Below are 26420 nucleotides of genomic sequence, written 5' to 3' on the forward strand. Positions count from 1 at the left end.
GGCTGATCTAGAGCTAGCATAGCTCTTCAAAGTCCCTTTAGAGCAGCTCACACTTTAGTGGGTGGAACAGATGTCAGATCTGCCATCATCTGGACAGAGAACTACACCCCAACTTGACGGGTGACAGGAAATCTAATGACAGGGTGACAAACAGTGCAATCTGGTTCCGCCTGCAGAGTTCTTATCACTTCTTATAATTTACTGTTTAATCAACATATACAGCGGCTGAAATAAGTATTTAACATGTCACCATTTTTCTCACTAAATATATTTCCAAAGGTGCTATTGACATGAAATTTTCACCAGATGTTGGGAACAACCCAAGTAATCCATACATACAAAGAAAGTAGGCCAAATAAGATCAGAAATTAAGTTGTCTGTAATAATGTGTAATGACACAGGGAAGAATATAAAAATATTATATTATTGAAGTAAGTCAATATATTATTGAAGTAAGGATGATTGTGCAAATGTGCCAAGACATTCTTGACAAAAATCTGCTGCCATCTACGAGGATGGTGAAAATGAAACGAGGGTGGACATTTCAGCAGGATAATGATCCAAAACATACTGCCAAGGAAACTCTCAATTGGTTTCAAAGAAAAAATATAAAGCTGCTAGAATGTCCCAGCCAATCACCAGACTTGAATTCAATCGAAAATTTGTGGAAAGTGTCACATGGGGTATTTGAAGGCACTGGAGGCAAGGAAGTGGAGGACCCACGTGCAGGGAAGCAGGGAGGCAAGGCAAGAGTGCAGGAGTCTTACAAATGATATTTAATTCCAAAAACAAAGATGGCAAACAAGGTACATGGAAACTATAAATACTAACTTGACAAAGTCCAAAAAAAAATCTATGATCAAAGTAACAAAGAAACATGGTAACCAAAAGTGGAACAAGCAAACCAAAACACAGACCATGACAGAAAGAACTGAAACTCAAGGTCCATAAAAGAACCCTACGGAACCTTCAACATTTGAAGACGACTTGTGTGGAGGAATGGGTCAAAATCACACCAGAGCAATGCTTGCGACTAGTTTCTCCATACAGGAGGCGTCTTGAAGCTGTCATTGCAAACAAAGGCTTTTGTACAAAGTATTAAATAAATACCAGTTGGTCTGTACAATACTTTTTCTCTGTGTCATTTCACATTCTTACACACAACGTCATTTCTGACATAATTTGTTCTACTTTTTTTTGTATGTATGGATTACGTGGGTTGTTCCCAACATCTGATGAAATGTTCATGTCTATAGCACCTTTGTAAATATTTGTCGTGAGAAAAATGGTGACGTGTTAAATACTTATTTCAGCTGCTATACATGTATGCTCTCATTTAAATTCATGTCATTGTACTGTATGTATTACATGCAGTGACGGGAAGTAACAAAGTACAAATATCTCAAGTAGATTTTTCAGGTATCTGTACTTGAGTATTTATTTTTCTTATGACTTTTTGCTTTTACTCTCTACATTTGAGAGCAGATACACATTTCTATTGTTTTACACGCACATCGAGATACTGCAGCTACATAACGGTGGTGAGTAGGGCGGGGATTGTATTGCCCCTTTTCCATTGTACCTTTTCTACCCCTAACCAGTCTCGCTCCGCCCCGTGTGGTCGCTTCTCCATTACACTTTGTCGAGGCTGAGGGGTGACAATGGCACCGCTTTTCAGAACCTCCACCGATCTGGTTCTATAATGAAGGCCGAGGAGGGCCGTAAAGTAACTGTCATCTAATTTGCCGACAGATGTAAGCGTTTCTTTAAGCGCGATGACTTGTCACTTTCACAATCATGGCGTCTAAAGCCTGCCGCACACCGAGCACCGCCGCCGAACCCGAGTGAACTGTGTGAACAGTGTGCGTTATTTGGTGACTGTTTTCATGAGTGGCCGATCAGTCTGCAACTGGTTTTACCGTGATTCAAAACAGGCTTAATGCAGCTTGTTCTGTGGTCGACTGAGGAGGCGCTGGCTTTTTTGTCCATATTGGCAGAAGATAAACTACAGCGAGATGGAAGGTGCAACAAGAAACGAGCATGTCACCTTCTTCTAGATCCCGCCCCAATCCATCCCTCTTTGGATTGGTGCCTGTTGTAATGGAAACGTGACGGAGGCCAGGCCAGGCCAAGCGAGGCCAGGGCAGTGCGGCCAGGCTGTTCAGGAACTTGATGGAAAAGCGGCATATGTGAACTTAAAAGGGTGCTGGCCGGTATGCTCACGTCGCAGCGTTTTTAGCCGAGCGGTAGTGAACTCAGTTCTCAATCTGTGAGGACAGTGGCGGCGTGTGTTCAAGCCCATATGTGGTTGAACCGTGTGGGAGCACCACCATTAACTCAAAGTTGTATACATGGCTTGCTGGCTTTATACTGAAGCTTGCATACAGTCTTTGATTTTGCCACAATTGCGTGCCAGACAGGACATGTACCAATGATTCTGTAAAAACAAAACATTTGTTCGTCATCAACCATTTTCCCGAGATACAGTTGCCATCGACAATAACAATAAACATAAACCCCTATCCCCGGTTCACAAGCATTTTACTTCCACGTTACCTTTCAAAAGGCCATGAGGTCAGCTAACTCAAGAGTGGGGTAAGCAATAAATGAATGTATGAAAAGTGCTATATAAATAAATCTGATGTTGATACAACTTGTAATTATTATTGTTATTATTATTTTATAAATCTACCCTCCTAATCTCTAGGCACCGATTATGAGATATCAAATTATAGTTATAGTCACATTGGAACATGTATCTCCCGAAGAACACAATGACAGACAACTAACCAGTGAACACACATGATAGCCATGAAACAAGCATTTTCGACGCCTCCCTTGATATGCAAATCGTTTTCAATGTTTCAAATGCTTCCAAGCAGTGAATCATTTTAGGCCAGTTGTCTGAAAAGTGTTTCATTGCTTCAGAAAGCCTCGGTTTCTCCATCCCTACCTCACACAGCAACTATACGTTCTATAAATTATATATCCAGTAACTATTGTACTGTATTTAGGTTCATTGTTGCAGCTTGAAATGTATTAGGTGTTGCCAAACACCAGTAGAGCGACTGGTGCGAATTAGGCGGAACCACTGCGATAAATGCCTGGGGGAATCCTATAGGTGACTTGCTTATCAATCAAAGTGTCGTGTCGCTAAATATGTAATTTCATTGTTGGCCCGAGTGAAAATGGTCATAAACAGGTTTGATAAAATGTGGAACTTAACACAGCATTGTTTGCTTTTTGTTAGCGCTTTTGCATTTTGCATTGTCCAAACAACACACCCATTTAAACACAATGGTTTCCTCCGTGCTGACTCTTCTGACAAGTATACTTGTCACTACTCGGCACTTTTTACAGTTTCAGACCTGGTGAGTTCATACGGATTTTTAAAAAACTTGATATTATATTATTTCTCAATCATTCAGATTAACAAAATGTATACAATGTTCGTCGTCACACGGAAACTTTTTACAACTTAATAAAAGTGGTTATTTGACGAAGTAGTGACCCGAGACAACTAACGATACGACTTCCCAGATTGACAGCTGACAAAATCACAAGAAAGTCGTTAATTATTTACTGTTGTTGTACTCTTGTCACCTAGAGACGTAATCTTGTTCAGCAGGAAGAAGAAAAAAAAAAACAACAACAACAAAAAAACGGCACACTTTTGAAACAAAACCGAGCCGGGTAAATGAGCTTGTGTCTTCTGTTGAACAACGGCAGGATGGCTTGTTGTTATAACGTGCAAACGTGTATTCGTGCTTTCCCACGTTCCTAGATGGATGCACAATGCTTGAACACGCAATGTGGGCTTTTCAGATCCGAAGAAGCCAGGATTGACTCTGTAATTTTGGCATGACTGAATTTGTCAAAGCAGTGCAAACTCCTCTTTTCAATCTCCCCAATATGTTATGCAATTCTAAGTATTCCCCTTGTAAATAAATCAAATGCATTTGCTTTGCCAAGATGCGCACACAATTATATACAGTTATAGTACCGTGTTGTGTTGTTGCTCGTATAGTTTCCCTGCAGTTGTTGCAAGCTGGAAAGATTCCTTGACGCTCTTAGGGTCTATTTGACCCCCTGGGAATCTTCCATCCTATTCACTAAGTTATGCATTTCTTCACGATGAGAGATGTGACACCGCTGTTTTTTCCTGTTGTGATTTAATCAGCTTGTACGTTAATTTTAACATTGCAGCCAACTCCTTCGGTACTGGCAATTTGAGTTATTTGCTTTGGCAGTAGTACAAGCCTCCACCCCCAACAGGCTTTGTTTAGTGGCTATGTCACCCCCACACTATTCTGTCCCAGCTGTACTGTCTATGAGAAAGAAAATGTACTTTGTTATTGTGCCTTTTTTCCCCACCAGTTGAGAAGACCACATTAACGCAGATATATTGTGTATTTCTCCAATGAAAACAGAGGATAAAGAATTGCAGCACTCTGTTTCGGGAAATGGGGTGGGGGTTGTATCTAAAAAAATAAATAAATAAATAAACTCTGTTTACCTCGGCCCTTGTACTGAGAGGCCAATCGGCGTTCATGATGACAAAGCAGGGGGAGTGGGGAAGAAAAGCGAGCCCCCATAAAGACAGACTTTTTCACTTGTGGAGGGAGCATTTAATCACCAAGCCACAGAATTACACTTGTCAGTTAGTGTGCCAATCTGTACATGTGGCACATGCAGCAGACACATTGCCCCCACATCGAGAACGGAGTATGTCCAGGTTATCAGAAGCTAATGCTGTATACTGATGTTAATTTGTGCACGCAGACACTGGATCTGCTTACCTTTCGGTTTTGACATGATAGTGCTTTGCGTTAGCTGCATCAATCTAGCAGATCTTTGCTTAGTCCAGCTGCCATGTCATGGGACTGGAAACTCGGCAGTATGATGGAAAATTGAAAATGGCTCACTGACAGACACATTTTTGGAAATAGGCAGCTAACAGAAAATGTCTTTGGTTGTTTATTTTCACAATTGATGGGAGAACAGGCACTTCAGACACCCAATTATTTGTATACAAACAACAAATTACATGATACTTGTCAAGTCAAGTTTACTTGTGTAGCCCCTACAAAAGAGTCTCAAAGTGCTTCACAGGCCCACAGTTGGGAATGATTGACGACATCCCCTAATCTAAACGCCCCAATCGGGCAAGGAAAAACTCAAAACCCCATTTGTGGAAAAAAATCAACCTTGAAGGGACCACAGATAGGGGGGATCCTCCTTCCAGGACGACCAGCCTGCAATGGATGTCGATTGAGCAACATTTATCACATAGTCCGGTGCTGTACAATGTTCATTACGATGGCAAGATGCTGTATAATGTTCATTAAGATGTCATAAGGGTCTATTTAAAGAGAAAAGACATCGCAGGTAGATGCCTTCAATGCTTCTGCCTCAGGACCTGGTCAGTCGGAGTAGAATCCTCCATGGCAACGGGTGGTCTACCTTAGATCTTGTCCCAGTTGGTCTGTACAGTTACCCAAACAACAGCAGCCTCAGATTTGGTCAACGTCATCTCGCCCGCTCTACGAGCAGGAGACGACAGGGGAGGAGATACATCTTGGAATCAAAGTGTACACCTTTCCCATAACTTGTAGGTGGTGGAAAAAATGCATGTTATACGCGAGAAATTACGGTACTTCCCTCAAATCACTCAGTAAGCTCAAATATAAACTGTCTTACAATTAAATTAACACTTGATTCTTGATATCTTGCAATGAGCTATATTTGAGAAAGTATTCAAGATGAGTAGTAGGCTGGAAAGAGGGATTCAAACTGATCATGCTAAAATGTCATTTTTATGCCATTCAGTAACTCAGTTTGTGTTGGAAGCTTTTCAGAACTGGGCCTTGATTTTTTTTTTTTTTCCCTTCTTCTTGGTCATGTCATAGCCACCCATCTATCTTCTGTACCGCTTAATCCTCACAAGGGTCGCAGGCGCGCTGGAGCCTATCCCAGCTATCTTTGGGCGAGAGGCGGGGTACACCCCGAGCTGGTTGCCAGTCAATCGCAGGGCACATAGAAACAAACAAAAGTCGAACATTAGCGTATGTGCCGGTTGTCAAAAGCAAACGTTGGTCACACAGGGGCGCCATAAGGGAGAGAAAACATAAGACGATTCTAAGGGCCCATGACTTTACAGGGGCCCTAGAAAATTATATTTGTGGCATTGAGCTGGTTAGTCACAAAGTGATATTTTTGTTGTGACATCACAATTTGATAAAATTCTGAACGACTCACTCACAGCTACTTTTTTGGAAAAGGTTTTTACTTGGTTGTGTAATTTCACACTTGAATGGTGCGGCATGCACCCCAGAGACCCAACGAAATATATGCAAGCATCCATCCATCCATTTTCTGAACTGATAATCCTCGCTGGGATCGCGGGTGTGCTGGAGCCTATTAAAACATTTTATATAATAATTGCCACATTTAGAGAATTACCAAATTATTCCATATAATTCATATCAAAACTATTTTGTTTTAAGAGTTGACCAAATTGAAGTCTGACCACTGTCATGTAATGGATTGTGGTCAAATTTCAAGGATGGCATTTATTAATTTATTTTAAATCCATATTTGACACTCAGTGGAAATGTGTTTCACATATTTTTGGGGTCACAAATAATATGGTTGAACTGACATCTTGTTAACACGTGACAAGAATGCTCTTGAATCCCTTGACATTGTGAATTCAGTTGCGTCATGAGCGCGTACACACACACACAATTCTTACAATACATCATTCTGCTTTCGTTAATGAATATTCATGTTATATGGGACATGGTGGCATCTGACTCAGGCCTCATCACATGCAGTGGTACAAAGGAGCTCTAGTGACTGAAACAAAGTGACCTAACCTCTCATGACAAGACCAGAGTGTTTGTTGATTGTTAATTTGGAAGACCCACAACCATGGTTACATTTTTAGAAGAGCCAAATGGGGTTTTATAACTCCAGTACAGTATGTGGCTGTGATATTACTTTTTTTTCTCCTTACTAAGACACACACTTAGAGATAACCTCAATAATCATACGCTAACGAGACCACTCGGTCTCATTGCTACACAGAGCTGAATGATTGTTCCGGGCAAGTCACGACTCGTGTTTCCAGATTCCAAAGTAGTGTGCTGGCTTTCCTTCCTTTACCTGTCATGCTCTCATGGTACTGCCTCCTCTTTTTTGTCTCCTACCCTATCAGCAGGTAGAGGAGTCAGCGCCATTGTGGTAGTGGAGTGCATTTATTAGCTGGTAAGGGTGTGAACCCCACGGCAAGGACGCAACACACGCACCGTCAACGGGAAAGAAGAATGGCTCGGAATGTTAACTTCGACATGGGCCACCCCCTCATTGAAGCTGGACTGGAGTGAGTGTGGAAATTATTTTCATCTTCACGTTCATACAGTAGTGTCTTCTACTTTTCTCTTTGGTTTGTTTCAAGCTCACCTGGCTTTGCTCAACACAGTCAGTGGGCGGAGAGTAAGGAACACAGGTGATTGGACTGTTTTGCTCTCTGATATCGAGTTTGCCTGTCCACGGGTAGATCGTAATCCAGACTGAGGGTTTGTTTGCTTGTTTAAACACTCCCTACTTCCATAATGAGCCTGATGTTTGTCCACAAGAGTTTCCCCAATCTGACATTTTGTTCCTTTGTCTCATGAGCCTTAGGCTCCACTGTAATTACCTAGCAGCATTTCTGTATTTGTAAGCTTCAAAATGAAAAAAAGATAGATGACACATAAAAGGGAGAATGCAATAAAATTAATAGACTGAAAATGTTCCCCTGGGGAAAATGGGTAACAAAAAAATATTATCCACTTGACTAGGCGAGGTAAGATTTAATGGTCAGGTCTGCATTGTTGAGTGATTTCTATGAAATTTGTCACTTTATATAAACTATTTTTGGTGTTGGATCAAAGTACACAAATTAGTGAGTTTACATAGTCTCTGCAAATGTGCCCTCACAGCACAGATGTGAACTGCTTCCGTTTTTTTTTTTTTTTTTTTTTCCTTTCCGCGAGCTGTGTTGTCTGCTTTGACTTACTGTACATCAAGATAACACAGAGTGTATGTGTACAGTTTGTTCAACTGAGAGTACTGGTAACAGACTTATCCCGTATTATCTGTTACGTTTTCTAAGGGCCTCAACATCTCTCTGTGTGGTGTTTGTGTTGAAATGGGACTTAATAAAGCCTTGTATATCTGTGCCTGTAGTGTTTCTGTCTTTGTGTATGAGCATTTATCTGTGTCTCATTGTGTCAGGAGCCCAGCAGATGAGGAAGGTGTTCATGACTCATTCCACCAGCTGGTAGCAGAGCAGATTCACAACGAAGACCTGGGTGAAGTCTTCGAGCTGCAGCAACCACAGAAAAAACTTGATGAAGAGAGCCGAGGTACATAAGGAGCACAACTCCATTCCATCTACTATTTGACATTGAGAGTTTGGTATATCATATTTTTCACAGTAAAACTAGCAATGTCACAAGTGGGCGACATCTTCGTGGAGAGAAAAAGAAAAAAAAACGAGCACTTCAAAGGCCTCTAAAATCCTCCATAACACATAAATTCACAAACAAAATAGTTATTCCTGAAGTAGATGACCTGTACTACTACCCACACCGCTCTTCTCACCAATGATGTTCCATTTGCGCTATTAAGTAGAGTTTTTAGGGCAATTGACACAGTTTGAAACAGCACAGTAATTTTGATGCGTCAATGTGTTGGAATTTCAGCTCAGCGATTGGTGGATATTTTTAACTGAAACTTGTCAATTTATCAGAGAAGGGGGTCTCCGAGGATCAGACAAAATGAACCAGCGAGGAGATATGAAGAGAAATAATAAAAATTTACGGTTTTACTCTCATTTGAATTAATTTTGTGACCTCATTTTCTGTAGACGATATCACACACAAACATTCCCCAAATATTCCCTTTTTTACGACACAAAAAAACAAAATTTCTCCAGAACTCATCATCCGATTTTCAAAATTCTTGCTGCATTGTATTCTGGTTGAAGTGGCCGTTCTGACCAGAATTTTGCATTTTGAAAGACTGCCATTTTTGGGACATCTTGTCGTGCTGTTACTATAAATGTAATTCTCAGATTAGTGGTTCTAAAACTTTTGACACCAAGCACCACCTCAAAAGATACATAGCTCTCCAAGTACCACCATAATGACCAACATCAAAATATAGTAAGGTAGTAGCCCTAAGTTTTCATTAAAAATAAATACAGTAACATAGTAGGCCGTTCATCAAAAACGAGTCAGAGAGCTGGGTTAGGCTCAGACATACCCGCACACCTAGTTAGGATAAGCAGTGTAGAAAATGGATGGATGTTTTCAATGTTGTGAATGATGTTGTTAATTTTATTGGTAATTTTGAAATAGTGATTCCTTTGTGTAAAACTGCAGTACGGAGAGCCCACTTACCAATAGTGGTACTCTTACCACACTGAGAATCCCTGGTGTTGATCAAGTCTCATACAATTTTGATGAAATTTACTTTTTATGCTGTTGGTAAGAAATGTCACACAGGGCCCAAGTTTCTACAAGTCATGAAATGTGTCAAGACATTGTTTCAATTTCCTGAATGTAAAAAGAGGTTTACTTTGAATGCCTTAATAATACCAGTCATCATAGGTTTTATCATGTCCTTGTATCTGTGACTAAATACAATTCAACTGCGTGGTACCCTCCGTACCCTCCAGCAGTCTAACTCGACTGACATTGACTAACTGATTTCAGAGTTGTTTGGTGACAAAATTGTGGGTGGGTGGGGTGTAACGTTCATGTAGATATATACGCATCTATGCACTGTACATACATTGACCAGTCACAACATCATGTCCACTTGCAGTTACAGTTTGTATTGACACCATTAGATGGGTATTCATTTATTATTAATTTGGTTGTAGCTTGCAGTGGTGTAGAACTACACTTCTTCCAAATGAGATCTGTCTAAATTTTTGGCCAACTCAATTATTAAGTTACTCGAGTCCAATTATTAGGCACAGCTCTAATATGAAGCAATGCAGTTGTAGAGTACACCACTGCAACTGCAACGACAAATAATGACCACACTGTTAAATTCCTCAATAAAGGCAGTTATAGATCCAACACTTGGTGTGTATTGATTCATATATTAATCAACATTTTCTGTAATTTCCTTTATCTGCAAGTTTTTTTTTTTTTTATTACCTCCAAAAGGTTTGAGTGCAGGAGATTTTGTTGACAGTATAACCTTGGCGAATGTCTGTTTTCTACCACATGCATACTACAGTGACGTTTACTTTATATTTTTGTTTGAATTCCTTAGACTACGTGGCCAACCTGTCCAGCCCTGGACCAGAGAGCAGTGACTGGAGGAATCATGGTGGACTGGTAGGAATGCAGGAGGATGAAAGAGAAACGGACCCTTCCACTGGTGAACGTTGGTCGTCAGCCACCTTGAAGATCCTGTCTTCCATGCCCAGTCGCACCATTGGTTGGTGTTTCCAAGCCTGTCGAGAAATAGAGCTCATTAGCAGTGTTTTTAGCTGGCATTGCATGTTGACATCGAGACGGATGATCCCTTTTACACAACACAGTTGAATTATTTGCTGGTCAGTCATGGAAACACTACAGGCCTGATTTACTCAAGGCGCACGCAAAAACAGGCCTGGTACACACATAAAGATTTTTCCACTCTTAAAAGATGTTTTTATCTGTGATAGACCCGACACATAAAGATAAAAAAAATATCGCATTTAGCAGTTTTGGTTGTATTGTGGCGGCACAGTGGTCAACTGCTTAGCACATCTGCATCACAGTTTTGAGGACCCGGTTTCAAATCCAGCCTCCCCTGTGTGGACTTTACATGTTCTCCCCGTCCCTGCGTGGGTTTTTTCTGGGCACTCCGGTTTCCTCCCATATTCCAAAATCATGCATGAGACTTTATTGAGGACTCTAAATTCCCCGTAGGTGTGGATGTAAGTGTGAATGGTTGTTTATTTATATGGTCCGTGCGATTGGCTGTCAACCAGTTCAGGGTGTACCCCACCTCTCGCCCAAAGATAGCTTTGATAGGCTCCAGCACACCCGTGACTTTAGTGACTAGAAGCGGTTCGGAAACTGGATGTATCAATGGATGGTTGTATTGTGTGTGTGGTACCCTCCAACACAGAACACCACACACATAAAGATTCTGTTCCACTACTGATCTCGAAAACTCGTGTGATCACATGGGATCTCTCGGTGTCGAAGGGAAAGGATGTGGAAGTGGTGTAGATAAATAAAAATACTTACTTTGGAAAATACTTCTTGCCAGCTAGGAAACCCACTTTTATACAAAGAAATGACATTGGGTAAGACATTTTGGTTTTATTTATGGTCTTTTCTGTGTTTGTCAATATTAGGGCTCCATGTCATTTCACGTCACAGTTCTTGGCGCCGTGACTCGGGAGACATTGGCTGTCCCTTCACACGTGTTTTGGTCGTGAATATTAAACGCAAATATAATATTTAATAATAATAATATGAAATATAATCATATTTATTATTTAAGATTGCATGGCAGAGTTCCAATATGAAAACGACTGCTGAGTAGAAAGAAGATTTGACTCCATTTTTGCCAGAAGACATTGATTATCCCCAAGACTTTTGGGAAAATACTCTGTGGTCTGACGAGACAAAAGTTGAACTTTTTGGAAGGTGTGTGTCCCATTACAGCTGGCGTAAAAGTAAGACAGAATTTCAGAAAAAGAACATCATACCAACAGTAAAATATGGTGGTGGTAGTGTGATGGTCTGGAGCTGTATTGCTACTTCAGGGGCTGAATTTCTACTTCAGGACTTGGAAAACTTGCTGTGATAAATAGACCCATGAATCCCCCATCTGTTTGTGACCTCAAGCTGAAACGAACTTTGGTTCTGCAGCAGGACAATGATCCAAAACACACCAGCAAGTCCACCTCTGAATAGGTGGTGGGGGGGAGAAAATGGATGCTTTGGAGTGGCCTATTCAATGTCCTGACCTGAATCCTATTGAGATGCTGGGGCATGACCTTAAAAAAGGCAGGTTATGCTCAAAAACCCTCCAGTGTGCCTCAATTACAACAATTCTGCAAAAAAGAGTGGACCAAAATTCCTCCACAGCGTTGTAAAAGACTCATTGCAAGTTCTCGCAAACGCTTGATTGCAGCTGGTAAGGATGGCCTAGCCAGTTATTAGTTTTAAGGGGGCAATCACTTTTTCACACAGGGCCATGTAGGTTTGGGTTTTCTTTCTCCCTTAATAATAAAATCCTTCATTTAACAAGTCCATGTTGTCTTTAACTAATATTTAAATTTGTTTAGTGATGAGGAAACATTTAAGTGTGACAAACTTGCAAAAAAAAGGAAATCAGGAAGGGGCAAACACTTTTTCACACCACTGTATGTATATCACCCATGACAAAATGCTTTTTAACTCTGGATTTCCTTGCATCTGGGTCATTTCGGTGCACTGTGGCAATTGGTGCTGGCCCTCTTAGAGCAGTTTTTGCAGGTATGCAGTCTGAAGTTTTAAACACAATCTTATGCAGGATGGGCAGATTCATCCAATTCCAACACACTCAGGTGTGTTGGAATCTTTTATGTTTGCTGGCTTCTTTTATATGTTTGCTGGCTTCACCAAAGTTAACAAAACGATAGACTGCACTCATGTGAAACTTGTTGCACCCTCAGATGGGGAATTCATACATTATACTACAATCGCAAGCACACACATTCTTTGTACTTGCATGTTTTGTGTGATTCAAAAGGGGTCATGGTAAAGGTTGTGGGGAAATATCCAGGGTTTGTTCTCCTTTTCAACTAAAACCTACGATTTCATCACTTCAAACTTCATCTTGCGCTTGCGTTGCTCTCCCAAAATCTGTGGTGAAAACCATCAGCGCTACCTGAAGTGCAAAAATAGGGTGGTCCCCGTCACTCTTACACCTGTTGCTAATTTTGTGGTAATCTTTGTAGATCACGCACAACACAACCCATCGGTAAGCGTTTTAGAATTTAGCGCCTGCCTTTTCGGTTGTTAGTTAATCATGTCTAATGTGTGCATTTGGTTGCTGTCCTAACAATGTGAGCTGACGTGTCGCACCAGACACACAATCTGACTTCTTCAGCTCAGCAGAGTTTCATGGAGAAGCAGACTGTGTGCTATTTCCCTGTCCGCATTTACAGTCGGAGGCAGATGCTTGAATTCTTGAATTTTAAGAATATCTGCTATATTGAGTTTTAACATAGGAACCCCACTTTATTGAAAATATTTCTCTCTATTTATTTTCTTTCTTGTCTGCTTGCTGTATTTTGCACTGCTGAAATGGAAATACTATAGTCGGTATTTTTATTATTTTTGTGACACAAATTGTGTTCTCTACTACAATTCATACATGCATATACAAATCGTGAAGTCATTTAACAGAGTTCAGATGTCATCTGTGTAATTTGTTGAAATTTACACGTTGTAGGAGGCTGGATTATAAATGAGTTGATTGATTTGAATGGGTTCTCGTGCTCTTTCAGGCCGCAGCAGGGGAGCCATTATCTCTCAGTACTACAACAGGACCATGCAACTTCGGAGGCGCAAGCAGAGCAGACCCTCCATCCAAGACTTCTCACGGTCGGCTAGACCAAGCATACGAGGTTACGGCATGGAGACAGACAATACACATGCAGAGGGTGAGAAGAATGAAACTCTGTTATAGCAGGCACATCATTCGGTAAACCTGGACAATCTAGTGATAGTCAACATACAAAAACATCTGCATCAAAACCTAAGCTGTTACTGGAGAAAGACAGTGAAATAAAGATCGCTGTTAGATAAGTGGTATTTATTTAACACTGTGTTCATAATTGTAGCAGTTTGCATTAGGGAAGAACTGCAATTTACCATCCACGATATAGAGGTTTTTCTTACATTTGCCCTGCTCATTTTATATAGGGTGGGCATACCAGAGGAAATGACCTATTATAAAGTCATGTTATCTTTTCAAAGGAAGATTTTAAGATGGCTCTTGTGTAGGTTCTCATTCGATAGTGAGTGTACTGTACCTATTTTGTGCCTATGGCCTGCTGTCTCTTAAGTATGTTTATCTAGTTTTCTATTCACACAAACTATCTCTTCTAGTAAATAAAAGGGAACGTCTGGTGAATAACTTGCAGAACCTGTCGGTTAGCGACAGAGTCAGGATGCTCCGGGCTATGCCTCTCTGTGTAGCAGAAAAGAATGAACTCAGGTACAGTAAATGTAGTGTTTGATCATATTGCAGTGATGCCCTGAGAAATGAGTATAATTAGTTCTGTGACTCGTAACTCAAAACACTCATCTGAAATCATCGTTTACCATTAAAATGAATGGAAATGCCATTTAATCTGTTCCAGCCTCCCCCCACCCCAAAAACAAACAAATTTGTTGTAATGCGTATTTTAGTGAGGGGGGAAAAAGCACTCCATATTATTGTACCTTATGAAAACATACACTAATTACATAATTGAATAGAATTAAAAATAAACGGTTTGTTTCACACTGCATCAATTCAATGGCCATTATGCTGCTCTTTCTGGTGTGCCCGCCTTGGCCACCTGGTGGCAGTATAAGACAGACAGAATGATGTACTGTTCATTTACACCTAGGAACTCCTCAGCTCATCAGTACGGCACTCATTTAGTTGTTCTTTGCAGAGGATAAAGAATATATGACTGTGAGTACTGTTCTATTATCGGTCTACGTGTGGCTGCACTGTTTGTGTTCAATCCTTATCTAAAAGGGTTAGCGCATTGCAACATAGACGATATTTAGCTTTAGCATTAGGCTAGCGGACTGAAAAGGTAAACTATGTTGGTGTTTTAAATGCAACAGGTGTAATTCTCTTTGTTTTGTTTATTTGGACAATAAACAGCCTGGAGCCTCTTTTTTTGAAGAATTGTTAGTATAAGCGCTACTTATTCTGACGTGAATTGAGTTCACTGTAACCATACAGCGCTCGTATCTCAAGTCTGCACTTGCAAGTCAGAGCAAAAACAATCATCCGAACGACAGTTTGTATCTTGAAATTCCCAAGTTGGGTCACTCGTATCTCAAGGCACCAGTGTATTTTTTTTATTGGATTGCTTCCACTGTCCACTGATTATTGTGGTTGCTATCATCATTGTTTGCAGAAGGCTAGCTTTGAAAAAGGAGAGACGCACTCTGTCTGGCAATCAGATCCCCTGCTGCAGTCGACTCAAATATTACATCATAATTGTGAGTTACTTTCACCTCCATTATCCCATTTCTGTCTAAAATTACCCACACAAAAGCACAAGCTTCTTTCAGTCCATAACGCAGTGCCCGTTATCTGAACATTTTAATCACTCAAGCATTTACTTACAGTGGTTAACAAAGATTACACATCTGGACATTTTTCTGAGATTCGTACTGTTCTGACCGATGTGAAATAGTGTTAACAAAACATTGTTTGTTCACTCTCACTTCCTACTCTCAGGCTGCAAGACAGAGTTGGTACAGTTGGCTGTCCTTTGTGCACTCCCTCCAGCTGTGGCAAGTAGCACTTAAGCGTGTGAGCGGCCGTTTCGGCAGCGGGGTCCTCTCGTACTTCGTGTTTCTCAAGACCCTACTCTTCTTCAACATCTTCCTGTTTCTGATGACCGGTTTGTTCATGGTGCTTCCTCAGGCAGTGCACCCTCCAGCTCTGTCTAATGGCAGACGCTCTTTCACTGGACTGGAGCTTTTTACTGGAGCGGTAAGATATGTTTCCATGGTATTTGGCACATTGCTAATACCAAAAGGTTGTATTAGAATATCATTTAAACAGTGGTTCCCAACCACTGTGCCACGGCACATTAGTGTGCCGGCAGAGATCATCAGGGGTGCTCTGGGAAATTATCCAGTTTCACTAAATTGGTCCAGAAATTACTTATTGACTACAAATAATGTTTATTTGTTCATTTAGCTATGCCAGCAACATTTTGTGACAGGCAGAATATTAAAATGCTTGTCTGCGAGATGACAGAATGTACAATTAACCTATGTATCCACCTGTTGCCATTCAGAATCAGAATCATCTTTATTTGACAAGTATGTCCAAAAAACACACAAGGAATTTGTCTCCGGTAGTTGGAGCCGCTCTAGTACAACAACAGAGAACACTTTTGAGACATAAAGACATTGACAAAAAACAGTCACTGATGTGTAATTTGAGTCAATTGTTATTTCAGTAGATGGATCATTTTCATATAATTTGATCAATAACGGTAAAGATATAGCCCAATAAATGTGCTCTTAACAATTAATTTTAGTGATATTAATATTTGGATTATTGGCAGTTGTTATCCAAAAGGTCGTAATTGTTTCTAATTAAAAAAAATAATAATTCTGAAGAAATATTTTTCTAAATGTTAATTGCAAAATGTCTTTACCATTAGGTGCCCAAAATGAAGTTTCATGATTTGCAATGTTTTTTGAAGATGCTAATTGCATTTTGGATATGTAGGATTTTTCTCCTATTGCTTAATATGCCTTTTCCATGAAAACTAACACAAATGCATCTTAGTGTCTTCAGAGTTCCGTTTTTGCTTCTTTAAAAAATGTTCCTTCTTTGTCACTCAAGCTGTCTTTACCGTTAATACCACGGGAGAGAGGCTCATTATGGTTTTACAATACACCAGAGTTTGAAGGGCAACATGTAAATTGTGCAACTCACACGGGTTTTATGAAGCTGTTTATGTCTGTACCATTATGCACTTTTATCTGTTAAAAGTGTTTTTATGGGCCCACCACTATTTGCTCTGTCAATGAGGATTGCCTTTATTATGAATGCCTAAAAGTTTAAATCATCAATAACGTAAATTATATGAAAATGGGCCATACATGTATACTGTTTGTGACATCTTTGTCTCCATTTTGTTGCCTTGTCTCAGTAAAGGTTTCGGCACACTTTAAAATGCACTTGATTATGTACACTTTTACATCCTAAAGAGGTCAAATCGAAGATGAAAATGGTAATAGAAAGTAGTATGGATATTCTTCCTTTGGTTGCGTAGGTTATCATTAGGTACTCTGTCTTCCTCTGACATTTCAAAATGTCAAATGCATGTGAGCTTAATCGAAGACTAAATTTACCATAGGTGTGAATGGTTGTTTGTCCACATATGCCCTGTGATTGACTGGCAATCAGTTCGAGGTGTACCCTGCCTCCTGCTCCAAGTCAGGTGGGATAGGCTCCAGCTCACCTATAATCCCGAACAGGATTAGCAATAGAAAATGGGTCAAAGTACAATTGCAAAACTGGTAACAAAACAATAAAATCATATTGTTGGGACAAAGTCTATATTCATAGCCAAGTTTTAACCTGATCAATTCCATTTGCCTGTAATATTTACAGAGCGCTACCAACTATCCATCTGGTTTCGTTACAGGGATATTTCTCGGACACAGTGATGTACTATGGATACTACTGTAACTACACTCTGCGTATGAGCTGCAGCAACGAAAGTGAGCAGTATATGTCCGTGTCCAATAGAACCAGTCTGGACTGCGCGAAGCATCTGCCTTACAAGATGCCACTTGCCTATTTCTTTACTATAGGCATGGCCTTCTTCGTCACATGTATCATCCTTGTGTACAGGTATGCATTCAATGGAGAGAAATGTGCCCTGTAAACACAACCTTGGAGAATACTAAACTCTTTAAACTGAATGATGTATATGTACGTTTTCTAATACATACTTGCACGTTGTCTTCCACCAGCATGTCAAAGTCATTTGGTCAAAGCTTCCGAATTGACAAATCTCATAGCATCCTGGCCATGAAGGCTTTCTGCTCCTGGGACTTCAAGGTCATCAAAAAATCTTCAGTTAAACTCATGTCTGAGAATATCTGCACCCAGCTCAAGGTACAAGGAAAAATTAGCTTACACATTTACATTTACTTTAACCTTGATTCTACCATGCAGTAGAGTTCAGTTGAGCTCACCCACTATGTAATGCGTCAATTAATTCGACAAAGAGCCACAACATTTGTTGTTCTTTCTTCTGGGTGGGTGGCTTTTTATTACATTTTTGCTTAAGGAACAATTTATTTTCTTCCTGTTTCATTATTGCTGTGAAGTACTCTCTGTACGTACTCTCTTCCAAGTTTCGACCAGCAAACATGCTGCAATTGTCTACCTCTAGTTTTTCAGTACTCTTTGGCAAGCTTTTGTGGGGACAAACAAACTGCAGTAATATGTTACGGATCCGGGATTGTGGTACACTTCCCAACTGATAATGGAAATACAAAAAAATGCATATTGTATCAAAAGGAAATGAACTTCAGCGACTTGGTGGAAATGGTTCCATAATTAACATAGAGGAATGTGAAACATTTTCTCACATCATCTCTCTCAATCCCCAATTTGCAGGAGCTGCTTGCAGAGGTGACTCATCAACATTCCAAAAACACTCTGTGCCAGAAGTTGTGGAGAGTGGCGGTCCACTGTCTGGCGTGGGCTATCTGTGTTGCGAGCACTACAGCTTGTGTGCTCTGCATCTACTACTTCTCTGAATACATGCACCGGGTATGATGCTGTAATAGCATTTTAATTACATTGATGCCTCTCTGACACTGTTACTCAAAGTACAATAAAGAAGTTTGGCCCCTCATTTAAATGCAGAATGGAGATATAGCACGCTTGTTGGATTTCATTTAATTGCTGTATACCTAATGTCATGCTGGTGATTTTATAGTCATATTAGTACAAAAATGAATTTGATGTCCAAAAGAACTGTCTTCCACTCTCTGTGTGTCATTAGAACCTCCAGGAAAGCTCTCGCAGTGTGACCAAGGACCCCTTGCTGAACGAGGCCAGCCTGCTGGCTCTCCCTGTGGTGGTGTCTTGTATAAACTTGCTGCTGCCTATCATGTTCCACCTGGCGGCATGGATGGAGGACTATGAGTCACCATCTGTGCGCACATATGTTGCCATTGGCAGGTACGACTAGAGCGATTTCATGTGCACACAATAATAATAATAATAATAATCCATAATAGCAGACTGTATAAGACATATTTATTATTACCACCACCATGTTGTTTTCCAGAAACTTGATGTTAAAAGTGAGTGTGCTTGGAGTACTCTGCTACCACTGGCTGGGTCGAGTGGCTGCTGATCCAAACAGTATTGGCCTGAAGGTAACATAGCTCATCATGACAATAAAAAATCATTTTGTAGTCTGTCAATTCCACTGGTTTGTTTTCGTCGACGTGTGATGCCCTCTTTTGAAAATATCATCCACAGTGCTGGGAGAGTTTTGTTGGCCAGGAACTTTATCGCTTCCTGTTAATGGATTTCATCTTCACTCTACTAAACACCTTGTTTGGAGAGTTTCTGTGGAGGTAGGTCATTCATAATTATGCCCTTTGTTGTCTTTTGATTGGTGCTTATTGGTTAGTTGGGGCAGAAACTTACTGCAAGAGATTGTGTTTTGGTTGTTTGGTGGTTAGTTAAGGAGTGAGTGAGTTAGGGGCCAAGTGGGGCAGCGACCTCCTGATTTTTAATATAGACTAATTAACTTGCAGATTTCAAGACTGTCAAATGTCTTCTGGACAAACATTTTATCACCAAGATGAGACAAAGATTGAGCTAAAAGACTACTTACAAATGTTTCTCAAAGCGTTAGCTGGACGGCTGAAATTTGTTTGAATTTTCCAACAGTGTGAAGATTCCAGTAACACATCAAAACTGATTTTGGAATGGATGAAGCAGGCCAACATTAAGCTTACCCTATTGAAAATTTGTGATGTGTGCTTAAATGTATGTATCATCCAATTTAAATGAAACAAGAAACGTGGTCATGGGAGTGTATGTAGTATGTATTTGAGCCTGTATGTATAATTCTAACTCTGGGGATTACAGAAAATACCAAATGAGTTAAAACTTTCAAATCTTTAAAAGATTTATTGGCTTTGTATGTTAGTATATGTATAGTCATTCCACCCTGGAAGAAGGTAGTTCAAATAAATCATTAAACGCCCCAAGTTAATATGACATGTTTCAAGTATTTCCTTTCTCATGTCACCTTCTCAATTTTCCTCTGGTCTACAGGTTGTTTTCAGAGAATGTGCTAAAGAAGAACAGGAAACCGGTGTTTGATATTGCCAAGAATGTTCTTGACCTCATCTATGGGCAAACGCTGGCCTGGTATGAGCTCCTATGCCTCTGATGTACACCTCTGTAAACCTCACTGTTGAGTGACTGATGGATTATTACATTGAACAAACATTGTGTTGTTCAGGCTGGGTGTTCTCTTCACTCCTCTGCTGCCTGCAGTGCAGATACTGAAACTCCTGCTGCTCTTTTACATTAAGAAGGTACACTGTCATTTATAGAGATCAAGTCCGTTGCAAATAGATGCATACTTCAATTGAAACAATTTGAGGAAAGTATGGATGTGCTTGTGGGACAAAAATCAAGTGATCATGTTTTATATACAAAAGGCAAGTATGATATTATAACCAAAAACTGTGCGGGAGTGATTGTAGTTCCTCACACTTAGATATGGTTCGTATTGTGGTTGTAGTTTACATTGGTGTAATACTGCACTACATTTTACCTGTTAAGTGGTTGTTACATTTTCCTATAGTTTTCCTGTTGAATTAGATTCTGCAAGTGGCACTAATTTTGTGGCCAATGAGTACATAGGGTTTGGATGCAAGCTGGGCGGTGGCCGAAGGCATGGACCTTGGCGATCCGATCCCCGGCTACAGAAGCTGGCTGTAGGGATGTGGAATGTCACCTCTCTGGCAGGGAAGGAGCCTGAGCTGGTGTGTGAGGTCGAGAAGTTCCGACTAGATCTAGTCGGACTCGCCTCCACACACAGCTTGGGCTCTGGTACTAGTCCTCTTGAGAGGGGTTGGACTCTCTTCCACTCTGGAGTTGCCCACGGTGAGAGGCGCGAGCAGGTGTGGGTATACTTATTGCCCCCCAGCTCGGCGCCTGTACGTTGGGGTTCACCCCGGTGGACGAGAGGGTAGCCTCCCTCCACCTCCGGGTGGGGGGGACGGGTCCTGACTGGTGTTTGTGCCTATGCACCAAACAGTATTTCAGAGTACCCACCCTTCTTGGAGTCCTTGGAGGGGATGCTGGAGAGCGCTGCTGCTGTGAACTCCATCGTTCTGCTGGGGGACTTCAATGCTCACGTGGGCAATGACAGTGAGACCTGGAAGGGCGTGATTGGGAGGAACCCCCCCCCCCCCCCCGATCAGAACACGAGTGGTGTTCTGTTATTGGACTTCTGTGCATGATCATCACGGCTTGTCCATAATGAACACCATGTTCAAGCATAAGGTGTCCACACGTGCACTTGCCACCAGGACACCCTAGGTCGCAGTTCAATGATCGACTTTGTGGTCGTGTCATCGGAGTTGCGGCCGCATGTCTTGGACACTCTGGTGAAGAGAGGGGCGGAGCTGTCAACTGATCACCACCTGGTGGTGAGTTGGCTCTGATGGTGGGGGAAGATGCTGGTCCGACGTGTCAGGCCCAAACGTATTGTGAGGGTCTGCTGGGAATGTCTGGCAGAATCCCCTTTCAGGAGTTTCAACTCCCACCTCCGACAGAACTTTGCTCATGTTCCGGGGGAGGCATGGGATATCGAGTCCGAGTGGACCATGTTCCGTGGCGGCCATGTTATGGCCGACCGGAGCTGTGGCCATAAGGTGGTGGTGGTGCCTCTCGTGGCGGCAATCCCCGAACCCGTTGGTGGACACCAACGGTGAGGGATGCCGTCAAGCTGAAGAAGGAGTCCTAGGAGCTTTTTGGCCTGTGGGATTCCTGAGGCAGCTGATGGGTACCGGCTGGCCAAGCGGAATGCAGCTTTGGTGGTCGCTGAAGCAAAAACTCTGGTATGGGAGGAGTTCGGTGAGGCCATGGAGAAAGTCAAATCTCAGAACCAGTCTACATGTGTTTTGTGGACTAGGAGAAGGTGTTCGACTCTGTCCCTCGGGGAGTCCTGTGGGGGGTGCTTCGGGAGTACGGGGTACCGAACCTCCTGATACAGGCTGCTGTAACCTGCTGATACAGGCTCCTGATACAGGCTGCTGTGCGACCGGAGTCAGAGTTTGGTCCGCATATCCGGCAGTAAGTTGGACTCGTTCCCGGTGAGGGTTGACTCCGCCAAGGCTGCCCTTTGTCACTAATTCTGTTCATAACCATTATGGACAGAATTTCAAGGCGCAACTGAGGCGTAGTGGGGGTCTGATTTGGTGGCCTCAGTATTGCATCTCTGCTTTTTGCAGATTATGTTGTTCTGTTGGCTTCATCAAGCCGTGATCTCCAACTCTCACTGGAGCAGTTCGCAGCAGAGTGTGAAGCGGCTGAGATGAGAATCAGCACCTCCAAATCTGAGACTATGGTCCTCAGTCGGGAAAGGGTGGCATGCCCTTTCCAGGTCGGGGATAAGATCTTGCCCCAAGTGAGGAGCTCAAGTATCTTGGGCTCTTGTTCACGAGTGAGGGAAGAATGGAACAGGAGATCGACAGGCGGATCGGTGCAGCGTCTACAGTGATGCGGACTTTGTATCGGTCCGTTGTGGTAAAGAAGGAGCTAAGCCGAAAGGCGAAGCTCTCAATTTACCGGTCGATCTATGTTCCTACACTCACCTATGGTCACGTGCTGTGGGTCATGACCGAAAGAACAAGATCCCGGATACAAGCGGCCAAAATGAGTTTCCTCCGCAGGGTGTCCGGGCTCTCCCTCAGAGATAGGGTGAGAAGCTCGGTCATCCGGGAGGATCGCTGCGTAGAACCGCTGCCCCTCCACATCGAGAGGTGGCTGGGGTATCTGATTCGGATGCCTCCCCGGTGAGGTGTTCCGGGCACGTCTCACTGGGAGGAGACCGCGGGGATGACCCAGGACATGCTGGAGAAACTACATCTTTCGGCTGGCCTGGGAACGCCTCGGTATCACTCCGGAAGAGCTGGATGAAGTGGCTTGGGAGAGTGAAGTCTGGGCGTCCCTGCTAAAGCTACTGCCCCCGCGACACGACCTCTGATAAGCGGTAGAAAATGGATGGCTGGATGGGTTTTATACCTTACTACATGTAACTGTAACTACATGTAATAGTTGCATGTATAGTATACTTGTAAATATGTATACTGTATGCAATTTCCTTCCTCTAGAGCAGTGTGATGATGAACTGTCAAGCCCCCAGTAGGCCGTACAGAGTCAGCCAGATGACCACCATCTTCATCACTCTCCTCTGCTTCCCCGCCTTCCTCGGGGCCTCGGTGTGTGTAACCTACACCATGTGGAGGTAAAGGCACACCCTACATTATTAGGTCTTTGTTCATCACCGAGTCCAAAAAGAGACCTACTTTGACAATAGGTAATATTGTGTACCCTTACCTTTTGCCTCGCTGACATCATATGCGTTGTCTTTCTCTCCAGTATCACACCCTCCTTGTCATGTGGGCCCTTTCGTGAACTCAAAACAATGTTTCAGGCGGGAAAGCGTTGGGTGGAAGACCTCGAAAAGGAAAATCCCAATTTATCAGTGTTGGCCAGGGCTCATTCATATCTGGTGGAGAACCCTCTATTCCTGTTTGTGGGAGCAGGCATCTTCCTGTTAGTACTCATCAGTGAAAATCGAATATTATTGTGTACAGCTATGTATATGTTATTGTGACAGTCAAACACACAAATTCACAATATATGTCATATGGTTTCTGTATTCTGTAGTGGTATGCTTTACTGTAGACACAATGTCTCTTTTTCCCCATTAGGATTGTCATCTATTTCCACAGTCAAGTTGTGGATGGTCAAAGGAAGATCATCGGCCTACTGCAAGAGCAAATAGAGAATGTATGTCAAGTTGTACAGTATATTAGGGGTGAGAATCGAAAACCGGTTCCGTCTTAGAACCGGGTCCAACTAATGGATTCCACGGGAATTGTACACCTCCAGCAATGTCGGTTCTCATTAACGATCCTTACATTTCCCAGCACAATGTCACTTTGCGGTACGTTGCATTTAAAACACAGAGTTTGCGACACAGAGCTCCTCCTTTCAGCCACGCCAGTGTCTGACATAAAAAGATAGATACTTCTTGCCGAAGTTGTCGAGGTGCCGACTTCTCCAGCAGGAAGATTTTTCTGTTTTCTTCCTGATAGGCTGCCACATCAGCACTTCCAAATTTGGGCACTCGCATTTGGGACCGGGGTGCCGTCGTCGTTGCCGCTGTGTCCCATAGTCCTTTCACATTGAGCAAGAGCGGTGTCAAAAAGACTTTAGCTTCTTATCTTACTACGTAAAGTCGAAAGCCAAAGCTAATGAAGCTAACGCTGGCAGCAGGACCACGGAATAGCGACGATAAACAAGGGCAGCGACACAAAGTGAAGCCTCAAAGCCAGATTATTATTTCCAGTAATTCGCGGACAACAACTGACTGCTAACGAGAATTTAATTCATAAAAGAATGAAAATGTGCACCCACACATGACACTTTACAGCACTGTCGTTATGTCGTAACACTTGACGGAATAGGGCATACGGCCAAGCATGTGTAAATAATAGATATTGTATACGTATACTGTAACGTGTTTATTTATCTCTGTGGTGTAAATAACCTAAAATGTGTTCTCAAGAAAACGGTCAGTGGTACTAAAATGTTTTGGGACCACTGCCTTTATATAAAAAAATATATTTTATATTGTGCATTATTTGGTTATTTTATATATAATTTCAAAGAAAGCCATTTGGGATGCAGCATCTTATTTTCAAGAGGGTCCTTTCAACACATACATACTGTATAATCACCAATATACAAAATAATAATTAAAGGTATATCAAAATCATAACCAAAAGACACACAATAATATACAAAATGTACACAACATCAAGCCACAAGATAAAGCATTGTTGGTATGTCATTGCTAAGTAAATATTGTAATAATTTTGTTATGGATTTCTTTTAAATATTGTTCTTAATTTGTGCAATTGCAATGCCCTGATTTTAGTGGTTAACAGAGTCACCGTCTTGAATGCAATTGCACAACAAATTACTAATGGTGGCTCAAATAATACAGTGTAAAGACGCTAAATGTGAAATAATCACTAAAACATAACGTATTATATCATGAATATACAGGGCCAGTACAGGCTCATAGTGGCCCAAGTGGACCACCACTCAAAAAGGCTTAGCGTTGGACCCTGCTTTATTTGCTAGAAAATGTCTTGTGCAGAAATCATTTTGAACAAAAAATTTAATTTGGTGTGGAAGACTGTGTAGAACTACTCCACCCCCCCCCCCCCCCTCATAAAATGACTCAGGAATCGTTAAGAGAATTCATAAGGAATTGTATCAATAAGCAGAATTGACAATGGCATTGATGCTTATAAAATCATATAAAATTATATTTGCATATAATACCTGCCTTAATGTTCTTTGTGACAGTTCTCTCACATCCCACTTTGTATCGTTCCCCTGTTCAGGAGGGAGAAGACAAGAAATTTCTCATCACTCGCCTGCAGTCCATCCATGAGCAGAGACGAACTCCCTCCCGGAGGCTCACAAACCAGGTGAGTAAATCGGGATTTACTCTGCGGATTTGAGTGCTCACTTCCAATTTAGTGCCTATAATCAAATTTGTGTTTTTACAAGTCAATTTACATGTATAGTTAAAGTGAGTGTGTGGCAGATACCCAATTCATATCTGATTTGTATCCACATTTAAGAGACCTTTTTCCAATATGAGTAATTCCATGCATTTATTCTCTTTCCATTCCCATATCTGAATTGAGCCATAGGAACAAGCAATTGAAATTGTGTCAATTGAACAATGCTCTGTAAATCCAGCCCAAGATGCTTTGCTGAGACATTATATTTACATCATTAAAGAACGCCAATCCTGCTCACCTCCAGCATTTTTGTTTTTCTAGGATAGTACCTGCTGAGACACCAACTACTGTACTCTCGCAGACAAGCTCCCTTCAAACCTGAAGGCCTTTTAACTGGAAAAATCACTTGACAAGGGTAGTGGCATCTGACCACAATTCAAATGTTTAATGCAATTGTTGAACTGAATTTAAGGGTATTTGATGAGGGAAAGGCATTTGCAGAGGTAAAATACCTGAACTCAAATGTTAGGAATTTAATGGACTGTATAAGTGACAAGATAACTAACTGATTTAATCAGTTTAAAAAAGTTGTATATGCACTTTGATATGACCTGTGAACTGTATTTTAACTCTTGTATGAAAAGTATACAGTAGTCTTTTTTATTGTGGAATAATTTTACAAGTACTTGCACAGCCAGACACTGGATGCTGGAAATTGTCTTACATTTGTATGTTTTTAGAGTTATAACGCTCTAGTTATACTTATTCAAATTAAATTATATTTTATACATA

General features: G+C 41.5%; 1 protein-coding gene across 3 annotated transcripts; it reads left to right on the forward strand.

Moving 5' to 3' along the window:
* Nucleotides 1-3333: 3333 nt before the first annotated feature.
* On the forward strand, nt 3334-26420 carry tmc6b (transmembrane channel-like 6b). 3 transcript variants are annotated; one of them, XM_061680043.1, is made up of 21 exons: nt 3334-3371; nt 7220-7384; nt 8281-8411; nt 10336-10503; nt 13559-13714; nt 14163-14271; nt 15194-15278; nt 15520-15777; nt 17453-17661; nt 17784-17928; nt 18436-18591; nt 18827-19005; nt 19115-19205; nt 19312-19409; nt 20119-20214; nt 20309-20384; nt 23193-23326; nt 23461-23637; nt 23796-23902; nt 25503-25589; nt 25950-26420. In XM_061680043.1, exons 2-20 carry the CDS (start codon nt 7329-7331, stop codon nt 25550-25552), a joined length of 2481 nt encoding a protein of 826 aa, XP_061536027.1. In that variant the 5' UTR covers nt 3334-3371; nt 7220-7328; the 3' UTR covers nt 25553-25589; nt 25950-26420. The 3 variants fall into 3 exon arrangements, with proteins under 3 accessions (XP_061536027.1, XP_061536026.1, XP_061536029.1); XM_061680042.1 differs by having other exon boundaries at nt 23796-23874; XM_061680045.1 differs by lacking the exons at nt 23461-23637; nt 23796-23902; nt 25503-25589; nt 25950-26420 and having other exon boundaries at nt 23198-23318.

The sequence above is a fragment of the Phycodurus eques genome, chromosome 6, assembly GCF_024500275.1.
Source record: "Phycodurus eques isolate BA_2022a chromosome 6, UOR_Pequ_1.1, whole genome shotgun sequence".
Lineage (NCBI taxonomy): Eukaryota > Metazoa > Chordata > Actinopteri > Syngnathiformes > Syngnathidae > Phycodurus > Phycodurus eques.

Coding starts and splice junctions, on each gene's coding strand:
- tmc6b (XM_061680042.1), top strand. CDS start 7,329: ATGGCTCGGAATGTTAACTTCGACATGGGCCACCCCCTCATTGAAGCT. Junction 7,385..8,280: donor CTCATTGAAGCTGGACTGGA/GTGAGTGTGGAA, acceptor TCATTGTGTCAG/GAGCCCAGCAGATGAGGAAG. Junction 19,410..20,118: donor TTTGGAGAGTTTCTGTGGAG/GTAGGTCATTCA, acceptor TCTGGTCTACAG/GTTGTTTTCAGAGAATGTGC.